The 15,184-nt window shown below is 45.0% G+C and overlaps 1 protein-coding gene and 1 long non-coding RNA gene across 5 annotated transcripts in view; one reads left to right on the top strand and one right to left on the bottom strand.

Annotated features, from left to right (window-relative positions):
* MYO7B (myosin VIIB) overlaps window positions 1-15,184 on the bottom strand; it is a 52,977-nt gene that overhangs the window by 16,560 nt on the left and 21,233 nt on the right. For 3 of the 4 annotated variants that reach the window (XM_027661972.1, XM_027661968.1, XM_027661970.1), the window contains 17 exons: window positions 14,588-14,686; window positions 13,979-14,073; window positions 12,804-12,888; window positions 11,296-11,514; window positions 10,600-10,701; window positions 9,839-9,985; window positions 8,536-8,745; window positions 7,477-7,644; window positions 7,119-7,199; window positions 6,469-6,596; window positions 4,938-5,064; window positions 3,434-3,553; window positions 2,421-2,594; window positions 1,781-2,008; window positions 1,167-1,334; window positions 475-592; window positions 257-383 (listed from right to left, as the gene is read on the bottom strand). In XM_027661972.1, the coding sequence (XP_027517773.1) occupies window positions 257-383; window positions 475-592; window positions 1,167-1,334; window positions 1,781-2,008; window positions 2,421-2,594; window positions 3,434-3,553; window positions 4,938-5,064; window positions 6,469-6,596; window positions 7,119-7,199; window positions 7,477-7,644; window positions 8,536-8,745; window positions 9,839-9,985; window positions 10,600-10,701; window positions 11,296-11,514; window positions 12,804-12,888; window positions 13,979-14,073; window positions 14,588-14,686 (2,396 nt within the window). The remainder of the gene's footprint in view (window positions 1-256; window positions 384-474; window positions 593-1,166; window positions 1,335-1,780; window positions 2,009-2,420; window positions 2,595-3,433; window positions 3,554-4,937; window positions 5,065-6,468; window positions 6,597-7,118; window positions 7,200-7,476; window positions 7,645-8,535; window positions 8,746-9,838; window positions 9,986-10,599; window positions 10,702-11,295; window positions 11,515-12,803; window positions 12,889-13,978; window positions 14,074-14,587; window positions 14,687-15,184) is intronic. The other variant, XM_027661971.1, reaches the window with a different exon arrangement.
* On the top strand, window positions 2,005-14,599 carry LOC113955940. Its single transcript, XR_003530703.1, has 4 exons — window positions 2,005-2,123; window positions 3,248-3,366; window positions 9,741-9,885; window positions 13,577-14,599. It is a non-coding gene; the product is annotated as an uncharacterized LOC113955940 (long non-coding RNA).

Below are 15,184 nucleotides of genomic sequence, written 5' to 3'. Positions count from 1 at the left end.
TCAGTTCTGTTCTTGTCTTTATGCTTATCTGTGCTTCCTTACACCTTTTTGACCTTCCATCAGCTGGAAGGATCTAACCATTTCAGTATTTCCTTTATAGGCTTCTCAGAAGCTTTCCCTTTCTGTTTCCCAGACCTAGGCTAAGCCACCTTTCCAGGCACAGATCAAATCACCTAAGGAGATGGCAGAGAAAGTACATGCTTTCTGAGTATGGAAAAGATGCCTTCTGCAGATATTGTCTTTCTGGGGCCTTCACCTGTTGGTGTGGATGCCAGTTATCTCTGGGAAGGTCAGCTCAAGGAGCCGCTTTTCTGACTCATCCAAGAAGCAGATACCTTTCCAATTTATAGCAACAATGAAGTGGTTCTTAGGCAAGCTGGGCCCTGAAAATACAGAAAAAGATCCTTATCAATGCTATACAAATCTTCTTCTATTCTTACAGCTGTCCTCTACTTCCCAGGCTCCAGGTATTACCTGAAAACTTAGTGACTTCAAAGAATCGGGAAAAAAGCAAAGGCCAGTGAAAGCGAGCAAAATCTACAAGTTGCTCCTTCACAGTCTGAGAGGAGAGATGGTCCTGTGTGTATGGGGCCTGCAGGATAAAAACACACTCGAGGTTTTCTCAGTAAAATGTGGTTTGCATGATCTGCAGACAATAAAGAGCAAGCCTGATCCCCGAGATTCCCAACAACCCTCTGCTGTCACAGGTGCCAAGGCTACCTGGCGTAAGTAAATCAGGAACAGTCTCCAGAGGCCCAAGCCACATGCAGCTAAGATTGCCCACAGGCATGCAGATTCCAAATTTCCCCCCAGTCCACACTGACTTACCTGTTTAGAGTCTAACACACTTTGGGTGCCATGGAAATAATTCAGGTAATCCATTTCTAGATCAAAACCAATATTCCATCCCACATTCATCCTGACTTGGTTGCCTTAAAAGCTAAGCTATTCAGAGATTTAAATGTACTTTTTCATTCTGCCCCCCTGCTGAGTCTTAAATGGAAGAGTGAGTGGAAAGGTTCTCTGCTGCCCCAGCCCTGACAAACTATTTGGGATATACGAACTGAGCTGGGTTTTATTCTTCCCCCCACAGACTATTCATAAATGGAAATGGTAAAAGAAGCAGAAGCTGGTGCTCACCCAGCACTGCCAGACAAACCTCTTACCTTAGCATGTGCATAGGTTATAAGGCTCACCCACTTTTCCAGGGGCTTGGACTTCAGCTGTTTCACTGGGATACAGTCATGGAGCACCTTCTGCACAAGTTCATTGTGGATGGAATCTCCAAATTGGATATAACAATATTTTGCACCTATTTCCACCAAATCCTCCTCCTGAAACAATTAATCCATTAAAAGAGGCCTAGAAAGATGTCAAAAAGGCCAGATAGCCTCATTCAACCTTGAAACCAGTTTAGGCATGGGGTTTTCTCCATTTTTGTCTAGAAAACTCTTAAGAGTCATCCAGTATAAGGAGGGATGAACTTCACACAATCGTAGCATCAGAGAAATTATTAGCAAAGATATTTTAAAATAAGACCCAGTTTGCCCCTTTGGACATGCCTCCTGCTGCCACATAAACTGAAAGTTGCAGGGAAGGGAAAAATACTGATTAGAGCTGCCAGTGTGACATCTGACCCAATCACCTGGACAGGAATTGTTCGCTAAGAAGGGAAGGACTGTCCGTATCCACTGCAAACTTAGTTCATCTTCATGCTTTTTTTAACGTGGGAAGTGTTAATATAGTTCTGACTCTTTCGGGGACGAATAGGGAGACCCACCTTCTCACAGCGGTACTCCCCAAACCGGACGCCGCGAATGACTTGGTGGTAAATGAGATCCGTGCTGACAGGATCCTCCTGGGAGTTGTGCCAGGGGGTGAAGATCTCCTTGCGGAAGTAGAGGCGCCAGGGCGCGTGGCGCTCGTGGGTGCCCCGCTCCCTCACCAGCTGCTCACACTGGGAGATGGCATCCAGGACGTGATCCCGGCCCCCGCCCAGCGACCACACCTGCCACAAAGGGACACTGCATTACTGGCTTGCCTGCCCTGGGGCTGAGGGAAGGACAACAGGCACCAAGCTCCTGGTCTCCCGACAGCGGGAAAACCTCTGAAAAGATAAGCAGGTGGGTGTGCAAGTTGTATGTGGTGAGTGGATGTATTTTTATTAGTCAGTTGTGTGACCTGGCAAAGGAAACCCTACAGGGCTGCAGCAGGAATTGCTAAGTGGTGAGCCAGCAGAAAGGCAGAATAGGATTATCAGGTCCCGAGATCCAGCTGGGATTCAGAACTGATTTGGTCTGAGTTCAGGACTGGGTTGAGGGTGCTCCAGAAGTCAGAGGGAGTCCTCAGTGAGGCTGGGTGGGCAGCAGCAACTCCACAGAAAGAGAAGGGAGCTTTCATTCTATTTTTCTACACTTTACCTTATCAAACACAGCGATGTAGAGTGAAAAACCAAAGGCATCCTTCAATTTGGTTTTGTCTGCTATGAACTGACAGATCTCTTTGGCAATGGAAGCAGAGTCTGCAGGGACAGTGATGCTTTGGCCGTTCATGAGGGTGACATTAAACATAATGGGTTTCTTCTGCTTTGTTGCCTGTAAGTCAGAATGAAATGAGAGAAAAAAATTATGGGCAAACCTCACTTTTCTCTGAAGAATGAAGAAGGCATTTAGATTTGAGCTCCACACACTGTACTATGCACTCAATAATCTAAAAGTGAATATCCAAAACCCACACAGTTTCTTCAATGCACGGTGAGTCTGAAATATAAATTACATCCCTGGAGCAGCACTGGACTCAAGTTCTCTCCTCAGGAGAGGTCATTATCACACAACAGTGTGAACTGATAGACTTTTCATGAGCCATTGTTGTCCTGATGACTTTTGGGAACAGCCTTGCACACATCAGTGGAGAGATGGCCTGAATCAAGTAGTTTGCCCAGGAAGATGTATGTTAGGCAACAGGGTCACTGAGATTTAGGAAGGAATTGAACTGAGGCTTTTCCTTGAAGAGGGAGTGTGTGACTTACAATTACTAGGATGACATTTAAGGGAAGAGGAGGACAATAAACTCCCCATTAAACTCCTCTCCATTTTAAAAGCATAAGCCCTGCTCAGTTTTTTCCAAAAGTGATGGTAAGAGCTTCCCTCAGGAGGTCGTTTCTGGCCTGTGGCTCCCGAGTGGATGGAAGTATCTCCCTTCAAATCATGTGTTGCAGCTTTTAACTTACATCCTCTACTGAATTTAGGCTAACTGAACAGCCAGAAGAGGCGTATCCAAGAAACTGCCCAGGCCAAGGCAGCTGGTTTTCAATCGCCTTGCGCGACTGATTTCCGTGGCTGGGTTTAGGAAGATCTGTTAGCACAGGTTAGTAAATGCAGAGCAGTATAAAATGTCACAGATGGGTATAAGGAGGCGAAGAGGGAGGTGGTACCTGCAGCTCCAGCCAGCTGGGCGGCTCCGTCCGCGCCCCGTTGACGTAGGTGCGTCTGAGGCGCTCGGCACAATAAGGAGCGTAGCCCGCGGGCCCGTGGTGGATGAAATTCAGCAGGTACTGTGTGCACAGAGCACGAGAGACAGTTAGGGAACACTGATCCTCTTAAAATGTTACAAGCCTTTTGTAGCTGACACACTAGATTAGAGCGCTCCGTTAGCTTTCGGTTCATCAGACAGCATTAAAGGTTAGAGTTGGAATTAGTGTTTTCAAAAAGGAGGTTTGAGACACCTGGTTTTCACTCGTTCTTCAGAGCTTTCAGTCCCGAGGGGAAGACCTGTGTCAGTCTATTCACTTGTTTAACTATGTGAAAAATATTAGATGGGGAGACTTTATTCTATGATTAGCTTAGAGCAACTAACTCTTCAACTGAAGTCTGTATGAACAGTGCTGGGTTAGGGTTAGGGTTAATTGCAGGTTAGAACTGACAATGACTAATACTTTCAGTTTTATCAAGTTCTCTGGCAATATCAGTAGCTGAAGTCCATGATTAAGATTGGACTTTGGAAGAGAAGAATTGGATAAACTGAGCTTTTGGAGACTGTATGGCTCTTGGGTGACACAGACTGGTATTTGCATATCTGTTTTTAGTGCAAGCATGGGCATTCACCCAGCTATTTTAATGATTAAGAATTCCTAGAGGTCGTGTCTTTTATGAATTCTGCACAGTTCAGAGTCCTTGGATGAAGCCTGGTATCAAAATATGATGTGTTTGGTTTGTTACAAGTAGTGTCCATTTAGCAGCATTTATGATTATATTAATCATTTGAACTAGGGTGTCAGTGAAGCAAGGCTGAATTTTCAGGCAAATCCATGGATCCTGTTTGCCTTTGAAATCTAGGAGGAAGGCTGATATCAAGTTGGAGCCACAGGTTGGGTTTTTATCCTGTGGTGAAGTGGATTTATAATCCATTTAAACTTGGAAATCCCAAATCTTCGTTCGCAAAGCCCAGCCATGATGATGATGATGATGAAACTTGGAAATGCATGATTTAAGAAAAGGTCAAATCTCTACTGGATTTTTTAGGGCTTGGAAATGTAGGGTAAGAATTGGTAACATATAAGGGGTGATTTTATACTGGCCTCCTGAGTATATTTAATCACTAAACTGGGGACACCTTTCAAATGTTGGAAAGGTAGAATCAGAGAGGTTAAAATTTGCCAGATTCTTTGCAGATTAGAGATCTAAAATGAGAGCTGTGATGAAAAACCGAATCCAACCTGTATGACATGGATTGAAAAAAAATTAAATGTGAATGCAGCAATAATTTATTTAAATTCTCAGATAAGGATATGAGATGAGAGAGTATCTGCTGAAACCACAGCACCAGCTGCTGTGGCAGCCAAACATTTTGTGTGGTTGTCAGCATCAAAACATCAAAATACACAAGACCCCAGCTGAGCTCAGGCACGTGAGGTGCTGTTGGAAAGGTTAGCAGTGTACCTTCACAAAGGTGTCTGAGGGAGGAAAGCAGCCAAGGCAAAGGGACAGAAGGATCCAGCCGCGAGCGTAGCTGCTCCTGTTGCTGTTTTCAGTGAGTTGTTTGCAAATCTGGCAATAAATCTCATCTCTGTAATGAAATATGTGAGAGCAACAGATAATGATTCACTGTCTTTCAGCTGTCTTTGGCTATGTTTCCACTGCAAGCATGGTGCAGTTGCAGCATGATGAAGTCATGCTAGATTTAACTGAGCTAGATTTAACTGTGTTAGCTGGGATACCACCCGTGATGCACCACAGGAAATAACTTGGTCATGGAAAAGGCCCTTTGCCACCCCTTCTTCCTCAAGCAGTTTAATAGCAATAATTCCCATGCTGGGGTACCTCCTGTGACAAACAGGGGTGCTGTGCAGGGATAACAACTGCTGGGTCATCCAGCTGGGAAATGGCATTGCTGTCCCACCATGCTCCAAGCTCTCCTAGAGCATGTGGCTTGTACCTTAGCTTTTGGCTGTCTGCTCCTAGGTGGATCTGGGGATAAGGATGGTGGGACACCCTTCTTAATTTTATATTTTTATTTATTTTTTTTGTATATATATTTATATACAAACTTGGAGTGAATCCTTGGACAGGCACTTCAGAGTGAGCTTCTGAAAATGCAAATTGCCTGCAGCAAGGAAGTATGGGAAACAGATTCAAAAATCTGTATACAGACAAAACTTCTTTTTAAAAATCATCTTAATTTTTCTCGACTCTTGCAACACACATTTGGCAAACCTGATGTGGGAGGACATAAGTTGGATAAGTTTTTGGTTCCCTGATAGAACATATGATGAAACACAGGGCAAGGGGATAGGTACTTAGCCTGTGGCTGTTATGATACATGGATTGAAGGCAATTTTTGCCAGCTGAGAATCTGCTTCAGGGAGTGTCTTGACTGAAACAAAGCCATGGTGTAGAGAGGAAAGCAGCCCATGACTGAGGTCAAGGCAGGGCCTGTGCTGGTGGGCTTTGTCACAGAAAAATGTTACTTAAGCTAAAACAGAGGAGAGGATTCATGGGGTCAGGCCAGGACCAACCAGCTTGTGTCTTATCCTCACACCATGCTTGGCCTAAGGTCCAGCCTCACACTGCTTGTGGACAGGATTTCTTCTTAGTGGCTGATACACTCAGCAATCCAGACCTTCAGCTGTCTCTGATTTGGGGACATTGCTTGAGGACTCAGCAATAGGCTATTGGGAAACCTCTCATCCATTAACTCCATATTTCTTACTCTTCTGAGTGACTCTTCTCCCTCATCCTAGGGCTATGTTCCACCAGATGTTATTGGGTTACAGCCCTGAGCTCTGCCCCATTATATCATACCTATGGGATATTCAGAAAGCCGTACATGAAGGCAGCTGGCCTAAACTGCAACATGAAAATACTGGGAAAAACAATAAAGGAGTCATTCTCCAGGACTGTGGAAAGGGAATGCTGGATTTCCTTCATGTAATGGGCATCTAGTCCTAGGAAGGAGGTACAAACTTCCTACCTGATGGCAGGACGCAGGATTGCATTGCCAATTATGAAGTGCACTTTTTCTAGGTTGGACATAGGTCTCTCAGAGATCGAGGTGTCCTCTTGGAAAGCCTCTTCTCCACTTCGCAGCTGGTCTGTCACCTGAAGGAAAGCAAGTAGAACCCCAGAGTGTTCAAGAAACCCCCCCTCTTAGCAGGCAGCTCTCTCAGAAATGAGAGACACTCCTTTTCTATCTTTCTGGCTAAACCGCTGTCTGCTCAGTGCAGGAGCAGTTAGAGCCAGGCCATATTCCCCCCTTCTGCCTCCAGGTATCTCCTTAAATGCACTATCACTGGCTTGGAGAACTTTCTTGTACTGTCCTGTACAGCCCTAAGCACATGGTAGTTCTCAGTCTGTTCAGGGCTTTGGGCAAACTGTTGTGTAATGTCAACAGTTCTCAACAATAAATTGTCCCCTGTGTTCTCTGCCAGAGTATGGATGACAGCATTGCCCATGGGGATCATTTCCAAAGAATACTGCACCAAGTATCCCACACAGGGCTGCACTGGCTTCTCAGGGGAACAAGTTCCCAGCTGGGGGGTTGCTGTCACATAACATCTGTCAGAAGGTGGAGATAGGGTTCCAGGCAAGAAGAAAAGGAAGCAATTTATTTCCACCTCTTACCTTCCCTGTCAGCTTGGATGACCGTTTCAGCTTCAGGGATGAGATCCCCTTCAAAATTTTGTTATCCCTTCTGCCTTCTCTCTGCAACAGACATTACCACTATAGGAAATTAGTTCAGTGCACAGCAAGAATGATTCATTAAGGACACAAAAATGCTCAAGTGAAGATGTTTTTGTTTTGTCCTCTCCTGCCAGAAGGAGCTGCAGTGTCCTGCCAGGACTAACTGGAGCCCTTTTGTACTCGTAGCATTTCAAGTACAGTAGCATGAAAGGGTTCCTTTGCTTTTCTCAGTCTTGGTAGAATAGCACAAAAACCAAGGAAAGCAAATGAAAACAAAAACATAGCCAGCTTCTCTCACCATATTCGGGCTGTCATTCTTCAACTGGACCTGGTTTTTTCTGCCAAGTGTGTCATATATCTGTGTCATCACGGAGCTGCTCTTGGTGGTGGCATTCTTGGCAAACATTGCTGGCTCTGGCAGGTCCCCCATGAACCTCAGGATGATCACCCACACAACTAGAGAAGCCTGTAGTAGCAGAAAGCAAAATCAGACACCTCCAAGAGAACCAATGCCTCATGCCATTTCTGCCTGTTTAGATAAGAGCATTTCCTTCCTTTACCCAGTCCAAGTTGTTAAAATTCCCATCTCCTCCTGCTACTTACACGAGGAGTTTAGTTTCGTGTCAAACAACATGAGAGCAACACTCACAACACTTTAATGCTAAAGGAAGAGGGTACAGCTCTGGTGAGAATATCAGATTTGCTCTGTGGCTGCTGAGCCCTCACCATTCCCTTTACTGGCACCTTGCAGGTGTGCTGTGGCTGGAGTGAGGTGGAGAAACCTTGGCTGAACTGCACCCTGCATTTACCCACCTGGGCAGTGGAGTGGACTCTTCCAGGAGCCCTCACATGCCCAGAACTAGAAAGCCAAGTAATAGCGAAGTTCTTGACACATGGGATCCTCAATTCTGCAAGGCTGCTTAGCATCAAGGAAAACACCCTCCCTAATCCCCCTCTGGTTCAACAGGATATTGGATGCCTGGCCCTCCCCCTTCTGTCCTAACTCACAGACCAGCAACCCTAACAAGGGCAGAGAAATGGGTGAGCTCTGGTGCTTCTTCTCTCTGGTCCATTTTTGCCCCCGAAGGGTAAATTCTGGAGAAGTCAAAACAAACCTCTGAGTTCCCTCTTTGGGTAGACTGAAGGTAACTAGAGATCCTGTGTTGGGCAGGTGTTTGTGGGAAGTGCCTGCCTGCAAAGTGCCAGAAAATGCCGATGAGAACTGTTATTTTTCATACAAGTGCTTAAGACTATCTGCTTGGCTCTAGAGTCTGGCTTCCAGGACCCAAGGATGAGGGGAGCTGTAAAGCTAGGGCTGTGGACAGAGCAGGTTCAACAAGAAGAAGGAGCAAGATACCAGGACGTTGTCCCTGTCATCATGGTAGAGTAGCGGGTGCCGTAGCTGTCTCCGGATATGTGTATGTGTAGAAGACCCCTGGAAATAAGTAGCTGCAAACTTGGGGAAGGTGTACTCTTCCAAGCCATCTGCTTCCTCTTCGAGCTCCACACTCATGGGAACCATGTCCAGGTCCACCTCCTCCAGCTTGTTAGGCTTTGTTTCCAAGTCCTGTGCAGAACATGAGGAAGAAGCATATTTTCTTTCCCTGAACTCTGATATTCTTATGTTTGGTTTTGGGTTTTTTTTCTTGGCCACAGGTCCTCCTTTCCAGCTAACCCCAAAGCCATTTACAGCTGCTACCAACAGATCATTTGGACTCAGAGCTTGTCCTTCTGAGATACATCCATTTCATATGGCCTTCCTGTCTTGGTCCTCAGCAACAATATTGCTGATGGAAAATCTAGGTGTTACCTCACTGTTCATATCCTGCACTAAGACCATTCTATTTTGCCCACCTCTCCCTATGCAATTCCATCATCTACAGCTGTCAGGACTAGTATAGACCAAGTTTTGCTTTTAAGAACATGGGATAACTTGGGTTATGAACTTCCAGCTTTCAGGCAGAAAATCACCAACCTGAACCATGAGAACCATCAAATCTAGTTGGTAACTATTTTTCCTTTTTTCTCTCTCATTTTCTTCTCCTGCTGCCTGACCATGTGACGACTTTCCCTCTCTACATCCCTTTTTCTTTACTCTTTTAATCTGTTTTCTTCTTTTCCTTCTCTTGTGGGTAACTTAAAACCAATTAATTGTGTTTTACTACAGCTAGTATATTGATTCTGTGGAATGGGGTTTTGTACTGTGTTGTAGTGAAATGCTTTTTTTTGGTTGTATTTTACTCCTTTTGCCAAAATATCTTCTCATTAAATTAAAAGTATTTCTCTTAGAGAAGAGTGTGTGACTTTTTCTCTGGATGCTAATTAGAGGTTATAATGAACCAAAAGGCTTTTAAAAAGTCTTAAATAAAATGTAACAACTCTGGGCAACTTCTGGCTTAAACTCCAGAATGTAATAGTCTGTGCCAAAGAAACAAATCTGCAGTTAGAAGCTATATAGTTCTCAAAATGCATGTGACCAAAATGGTTGGGAACTGACCTCTGAAAGCAGATGTCACAGCGACTGTCTGGATGACTAATTTGGGTGATTCTTTCACTGTACAGAAGTTCATTAAACAGAACTGACCACTGATGGAATTCCAGCAGTCAATGGACTTACACAAGGGATAAGCATGAGTCATTACCAGTCTGCAGCTCCATACCTCAAAACCCAGAGGAGCCTGTCCTTCTTGGCCTCCAATCATAGAAGGTAAAAACCCAAAAATTTTGTCCACCATTTCTTGGTCACTGATAACATCATGATTTGTTGGTGTGTTACTCCTTTGTCTTCCTTCGTCCTCCTCTCTCTCCTGAGTTGCCAGGTATAGAAATAAACATAGAAATAGGTTAGGCATGACTTGAACATCATTCTGTTAGAATGAAGGAGTGTGAAGATGAAACACTATTACAAAGGTGTGTGACAGTGAGGTCTAGCCCTACCAGTGCAGTAGTGGAATGGGAAATCAAATGTTGCTTGTGTCAAGCAGTCACAAAGATCTGGCACATCAGCAGCAGGGCCTTGCTCTTACAACTGTCCTTATGGACTGTTGGCCTATTGATAATGATGTGCAGTTATTCAAGAACATTTTCAACAAGAGATAATACAGGGAAAACACGGAATTTCTAACAGCAGAAAACCCCACAACATTTAAAATTTAAAAAGGTTTTGTGTCGGGGGTTGTAATAGCATTGGGCATCTTTGGCTAACGTGCCAGCTCATGCTGCAATCAGAAATGTGTATGTGTTTGGCTTGTCCCATTTTCAAAGCGTTATTACAAATAGGTTTGCAACTACGGTTTCTCTTTCTTAAAATAAAGCAGTGCTCAGATGTTTGAACAAGTCTGCAGGTCTGGTCTAGGCAAGGGCAAGCTCTCTTGTTAGCCAAGAAACAGAGCACTCAGTGTTCTTCCACCAACATACCTACCTTTTGGAATCTCATAGCTTCTTCTGTTGCTTTCACTGGTCCAAGGACTTGGATGAGACGTTCCTCTTCCTCCAAGTGGGTATTCCTGGCTTCCAGCTTGTTCTGTGGACAACATTCTGTGACCATTTGTACAACTGCTGAGCCAGGTCCCTTCAGCCATTAACAAGCTGTCCACACCAGCACTCTTTCCCAACAGGGACTCAGTTCTAGATCAGGCATTTTAGGGAAGAGGCAGAAATCTGCAAACTGGCTTTGTCCTGTTTATACAGCATTAGTACATAAAGGAAGTCATGGAGAGGCCTCCAGCGTGCTGTGGACCATCAAGGGCTGGTAGCACATAACAAGACACACTGCATTAGGATTGCCTTCATGGATCCCCGAGTGCCATTAGCAGGCCTTTCTGTAGAAATGGATCTCCCCTTGCAGGAGAGATACATGCACACATCTTTTCTCCTGCTTTCTGTCAAAACCGCTTCAGCTGTGACAGTGAAGTTTTGACCCATGATAATGATCACATAAAGCAAACGTAAACAAGCTCACTCTGCCTAACACTCTGCTTTTGGGCTTGACAAGAGCTCAAAATAAAATATCCCCAAATGAATATCCGCACCCAGCGCTATGCTACGACAACGCTGGTTGTTGGGGAGATTGGAATTTCACAGAAACAACGCGTTCCCAAGTTATCTGTGAGCGTACCTCCCCCTTCCTCCTCTGGTAGGTCTGGCGAGCCAACATGCCCCTCGCATATGCCTGTATGACACACACAGCTTTCTTCTGCTCTGCCACCTTCTGGCGCACCAGGTAACCCCGGCACCGGGCTTGGAGCCTGATGATCTGGGCCCGGGTGGCCCCGTAGTGCTGGGCCAGCTGCCGGCTGCGGTACAGGGCCTGCAGGCGCCCGAAACCCAGCATCGCCTGAGGGATGGGAGAGACAGCGAGTCACTTCAAAACCAGAGAGACTGCCAGTGAGCTGGGATGGGCAGAAGACAACAAAATTCAGTAACCGCACAAAGACACTTGTACCAGGGTGAATTTATGCTGATACTTTTGGGCTGTGTTTAGCCCTGCCACCTGTGAAAGCTTTGCTCTTTCCTTGCCAAGTTATGGGAAAACAAGCACTGAAAAATGGGAAAGTTGTCCTTGAAGAGAGCTCCTTGTATAAACTGTTTTAATTGGTATTCTGTGATTGGCTAGTTGTCCTACACGGTCGCTCGAAGGAGAGATTGAGGAGGAGGATGAGGAAGGCTTGGCCCCAGACTCAATTAAGAAAGACCCCCAAAACACACTGCGCGTGCGTGAGGGGATTTCCGAATTTCTCATGCATGTGCAGAAGAGATGCACTGACATAACCAGGAGGTGGGACTGAGGGCCTCGGGCTGGGCAGTGCTGGCCACACCTGGGGAGTTGTGGCCACTTAAGTAATTGTATAAAAGGCAGATAGTGCTTTCTTAGAGGCAGTTAACTTCACACTAAGGACAGCGTTGCCTCTTGGCAGGGACGCCTGCCAGTTTGTGAACTTAGTGACTTTACTGCTATGGGTAATCATAGCTTTGCTAGGTTGGTAAGATAACTTTATGGGTGACAGCTGGGTAACTGGGGCTTATTTCTCTCCTCCTTCCTCCCTTTTGGGTTTGTTCATTTTCTTGGCCACCTTTTGGTAATAAATATTGGTTTTTGTTGAGCTTGCAACGGTGTCTGTTTTTCACGTTCCAGTATATCTCGGACCTTCCCTAATACAGCACTGGAAGCAGCTAATGTAATGGTACCTTTTATGCTTTATTTCCTGCCAGTAATACGACTTTAAAACTAGATATACAGAGTTATCTGGGGGATCTGTTCAGGGAATGGCTCCAGAGAGTGACAGTGATAGCCTGGGATTATGACAAGGGAAGGAACAGAGCAGAAATGAAGCCAAGTGAATGGAAGCAAGCAAACAAAGTCACACCCTTGGAGCCATGGATGTGGCAATTGCAAGAGAAGCAGTTGGAGGAGGGTTCCTATTTCACCAGAAAGCAGAATTCAGCAAGCCCTGAGATGTCCCAGAGTCCTCCTTGGACTTTACACCCTTCCTTACACCCTGCCATCTTGCCTCTCCTCCCTTCAGTTGTGAATATCTTCATTCCTAATACTCAGTCTGGCAGGGCATAGTAGATAAACAAACAAACACACACACACACATATATATGTGTACACCTTCATCTTACCATTCTGAAGTCCTTCCGGCAGCAGTAGCCTCTCCAGGCTGACTGAATAGCTACAGCAGACTTCCTCTGTTTCAGGAACTGCTTCCTAAGGAGACAGACATGTGAGGTGACAAACACTAGGTTATCTCTGTTGTTTCTTATGACAGTAGTAAAGAAGAAGGTGGCATTTCTTTCCTTTTTTCCTGGGACGTCTCCAGTCTGATCTCTGCCTTGTTTCCTGCAAAAATACTCACAGCAACTGCAGACCAAATTCATTGCTGTGGTCAGAGAGCTCTGTAAGAACTGAAAACCCCTTACATCAAGGTTGGATAAGTTAACTCCCCCACCTAATAATCACATCTGAGCAAGATGAACTTCCCATGGTACGAACTGTCACACCAAGGCTGGCACATAGCTCTGATGGTTTAAAAATAAAAGCAAGTTGAGGCTTGTAGGGAGAGGTGATACTCTGTTAGATAGCAGGCAGAGTCTGAAAAAAAAAGGGGGAAGTTTTGGGGCATTTGTGTCATGTCTTTTGGTTCTTGCTTCTCTACTGTCAAGAATATTACTAAACTAAACCAGGATTCAATCCTATATCATGGTTCTGGTTGGGGGGATACAAGGTAAATAAGAAGAAATCATGACACAGAGCATTCAGTGAGGACAAACATTTACTTGACAGTGACTAAATTGCCCTTCTGAAGATATTTCAAACTAAAACCAGACAAAATGCAAGAATTATGCATCTTTAGCAAAGAGAAGGACTTGTTAATTTCTATCTGATTCTTTTCTAGGTTTTGTATGAAAGAAGCATCCTAAATAAGAGAATTCCTGTAGCTCTGAGAAGGACACAGATTGCATGGGGATTTCCTGCTTTTGAGATGTCTACCATTTACCAGAAATATTAAGAACAGATCCTCCTTCCAACCCTTCCTCTTCATACAAGCTGTGTGTGCCACAGCCCTGCATTTTGAAAAGCATCGTGAAAATAAAAAAACTGAGCCAAAACAAACCCTTGTGCAAAATCTGCACAGATACGCTGTGCACTCTTACATGATGAGCATGGAATTTAGGGCTGGTGGAAGGTGTAGATTGGTATGTTTCATACTTAGAAATGCTGCACAGAGTGTGTTAAGATGCACCACAAAGATAACTGCTTCAAACCAAAGTGACCTCCTTCTTACAAGATCACTGACCTGTCCTTCAATCCTCTCATCACCTTCTGGATAAGAAGAACGTTATCTGTGAGTACATTTTGGCGTTGCAGCTCCAATACAGTGTCATGATGATCCTGTTAAAACAAAGTGTGGATATGCCAGGTGAGCAGACACACCTATGACCTCTGAAAACTGGGCACATGGTCTGAAAGAGGCCCAAAATCAGCATGATGGAGCATAATGTGATTAAAATGCATTTATGGGACTTCAGTAGGACGAGTACATGCCACCTGAGCACACCTGGTCTGTCTATAGCCATAAACAAGCAGTCACACTGTTTTACCTGGGGGAATGCTACAGGCAAGATGGTTTCCTGCAACAGTGTACTGGTATCCCATTCTTTTTTATGCTCCAGTACATTGCACTGCACTGTTTCAGCTGCAAAGCTGGCACACAGGAACAGGATCAGCCTCTCCTACACCAAACTGTCTCTATTGAATTATTTTGCCTCCAGGAACAAAGATACAGCTTCAGATTCAAGACAACCGAGTCCTCCTAGGTCACCACTCTTGCACAAGCAGGTCAAGCTGTACTGTGAAGCATCCAGTCTTTCAGGAGAAGAGACAAAACCCTGTCCTTTTTACTTACTTTAAGGAATATCTTGGTCCTTCCAACTTGCCAGCTTTCATCCTTGCCCAGCACTGCCTCGGAGATGCTGATGCAGCTCTGTCGAGCATCATTCTTCAGCTGATGTGCAAAAGCATGATGATGTTAGGGCTTGGTTGTGAAACACAGCAGCTGTGCTACATGTAAGGATCTACTGCCCTGCATTTCAAAGGGCGAAGAACAGAAAGAGATGAGGTCTTACTGACCTCTGGGCTGACAGTATAGTGAATGAAAGTGGTTCAACTCAAATGGTCAGGAAAAGGAGGAACACGACTGCATGGCCAAACATTCCAGAGTTCAAGTGTGAGGAGGATGTCAGAGACCTGAGAAGTATGTGATTACAGAAAAGAAACATCTGAAGGCACATCCTGCCTGGGATGTCTGTATGGAGCAGGCCAATGACAGCTGGACCTAAAAACAGCTGTGCATTTTCAGCTAAGGCCCAAGTGAGTAAGCATTTAGCTGTAATTACTGTGGTGACAGTTCCATGATGGCAGCGATGACATCTCTCTCAACTGTGCCAGCAGTAATCCAAGAACTTTCTACCGTGGAAAAGACTAAAGCCTCATAAGGAAAAGT

Source organism: Corapipo altera, unplaced genomic scaffold, assembly GCF_003945725.1.
Source record: "Corapipo altera isolate COAL_440 unplaced genomic scaffold, ASM394572v1 175, whole genome shotgun sequence".
NCBI lineage: Eukaryota > Metazoa > Chordata > Aves > Passeriformes > Pipridae > Corapipo > Corapipo altera.
Note: the sequence above shows the minus strand (reverse complement) of the source record. Positions and strands in the feature narration are given on the sequence as shown.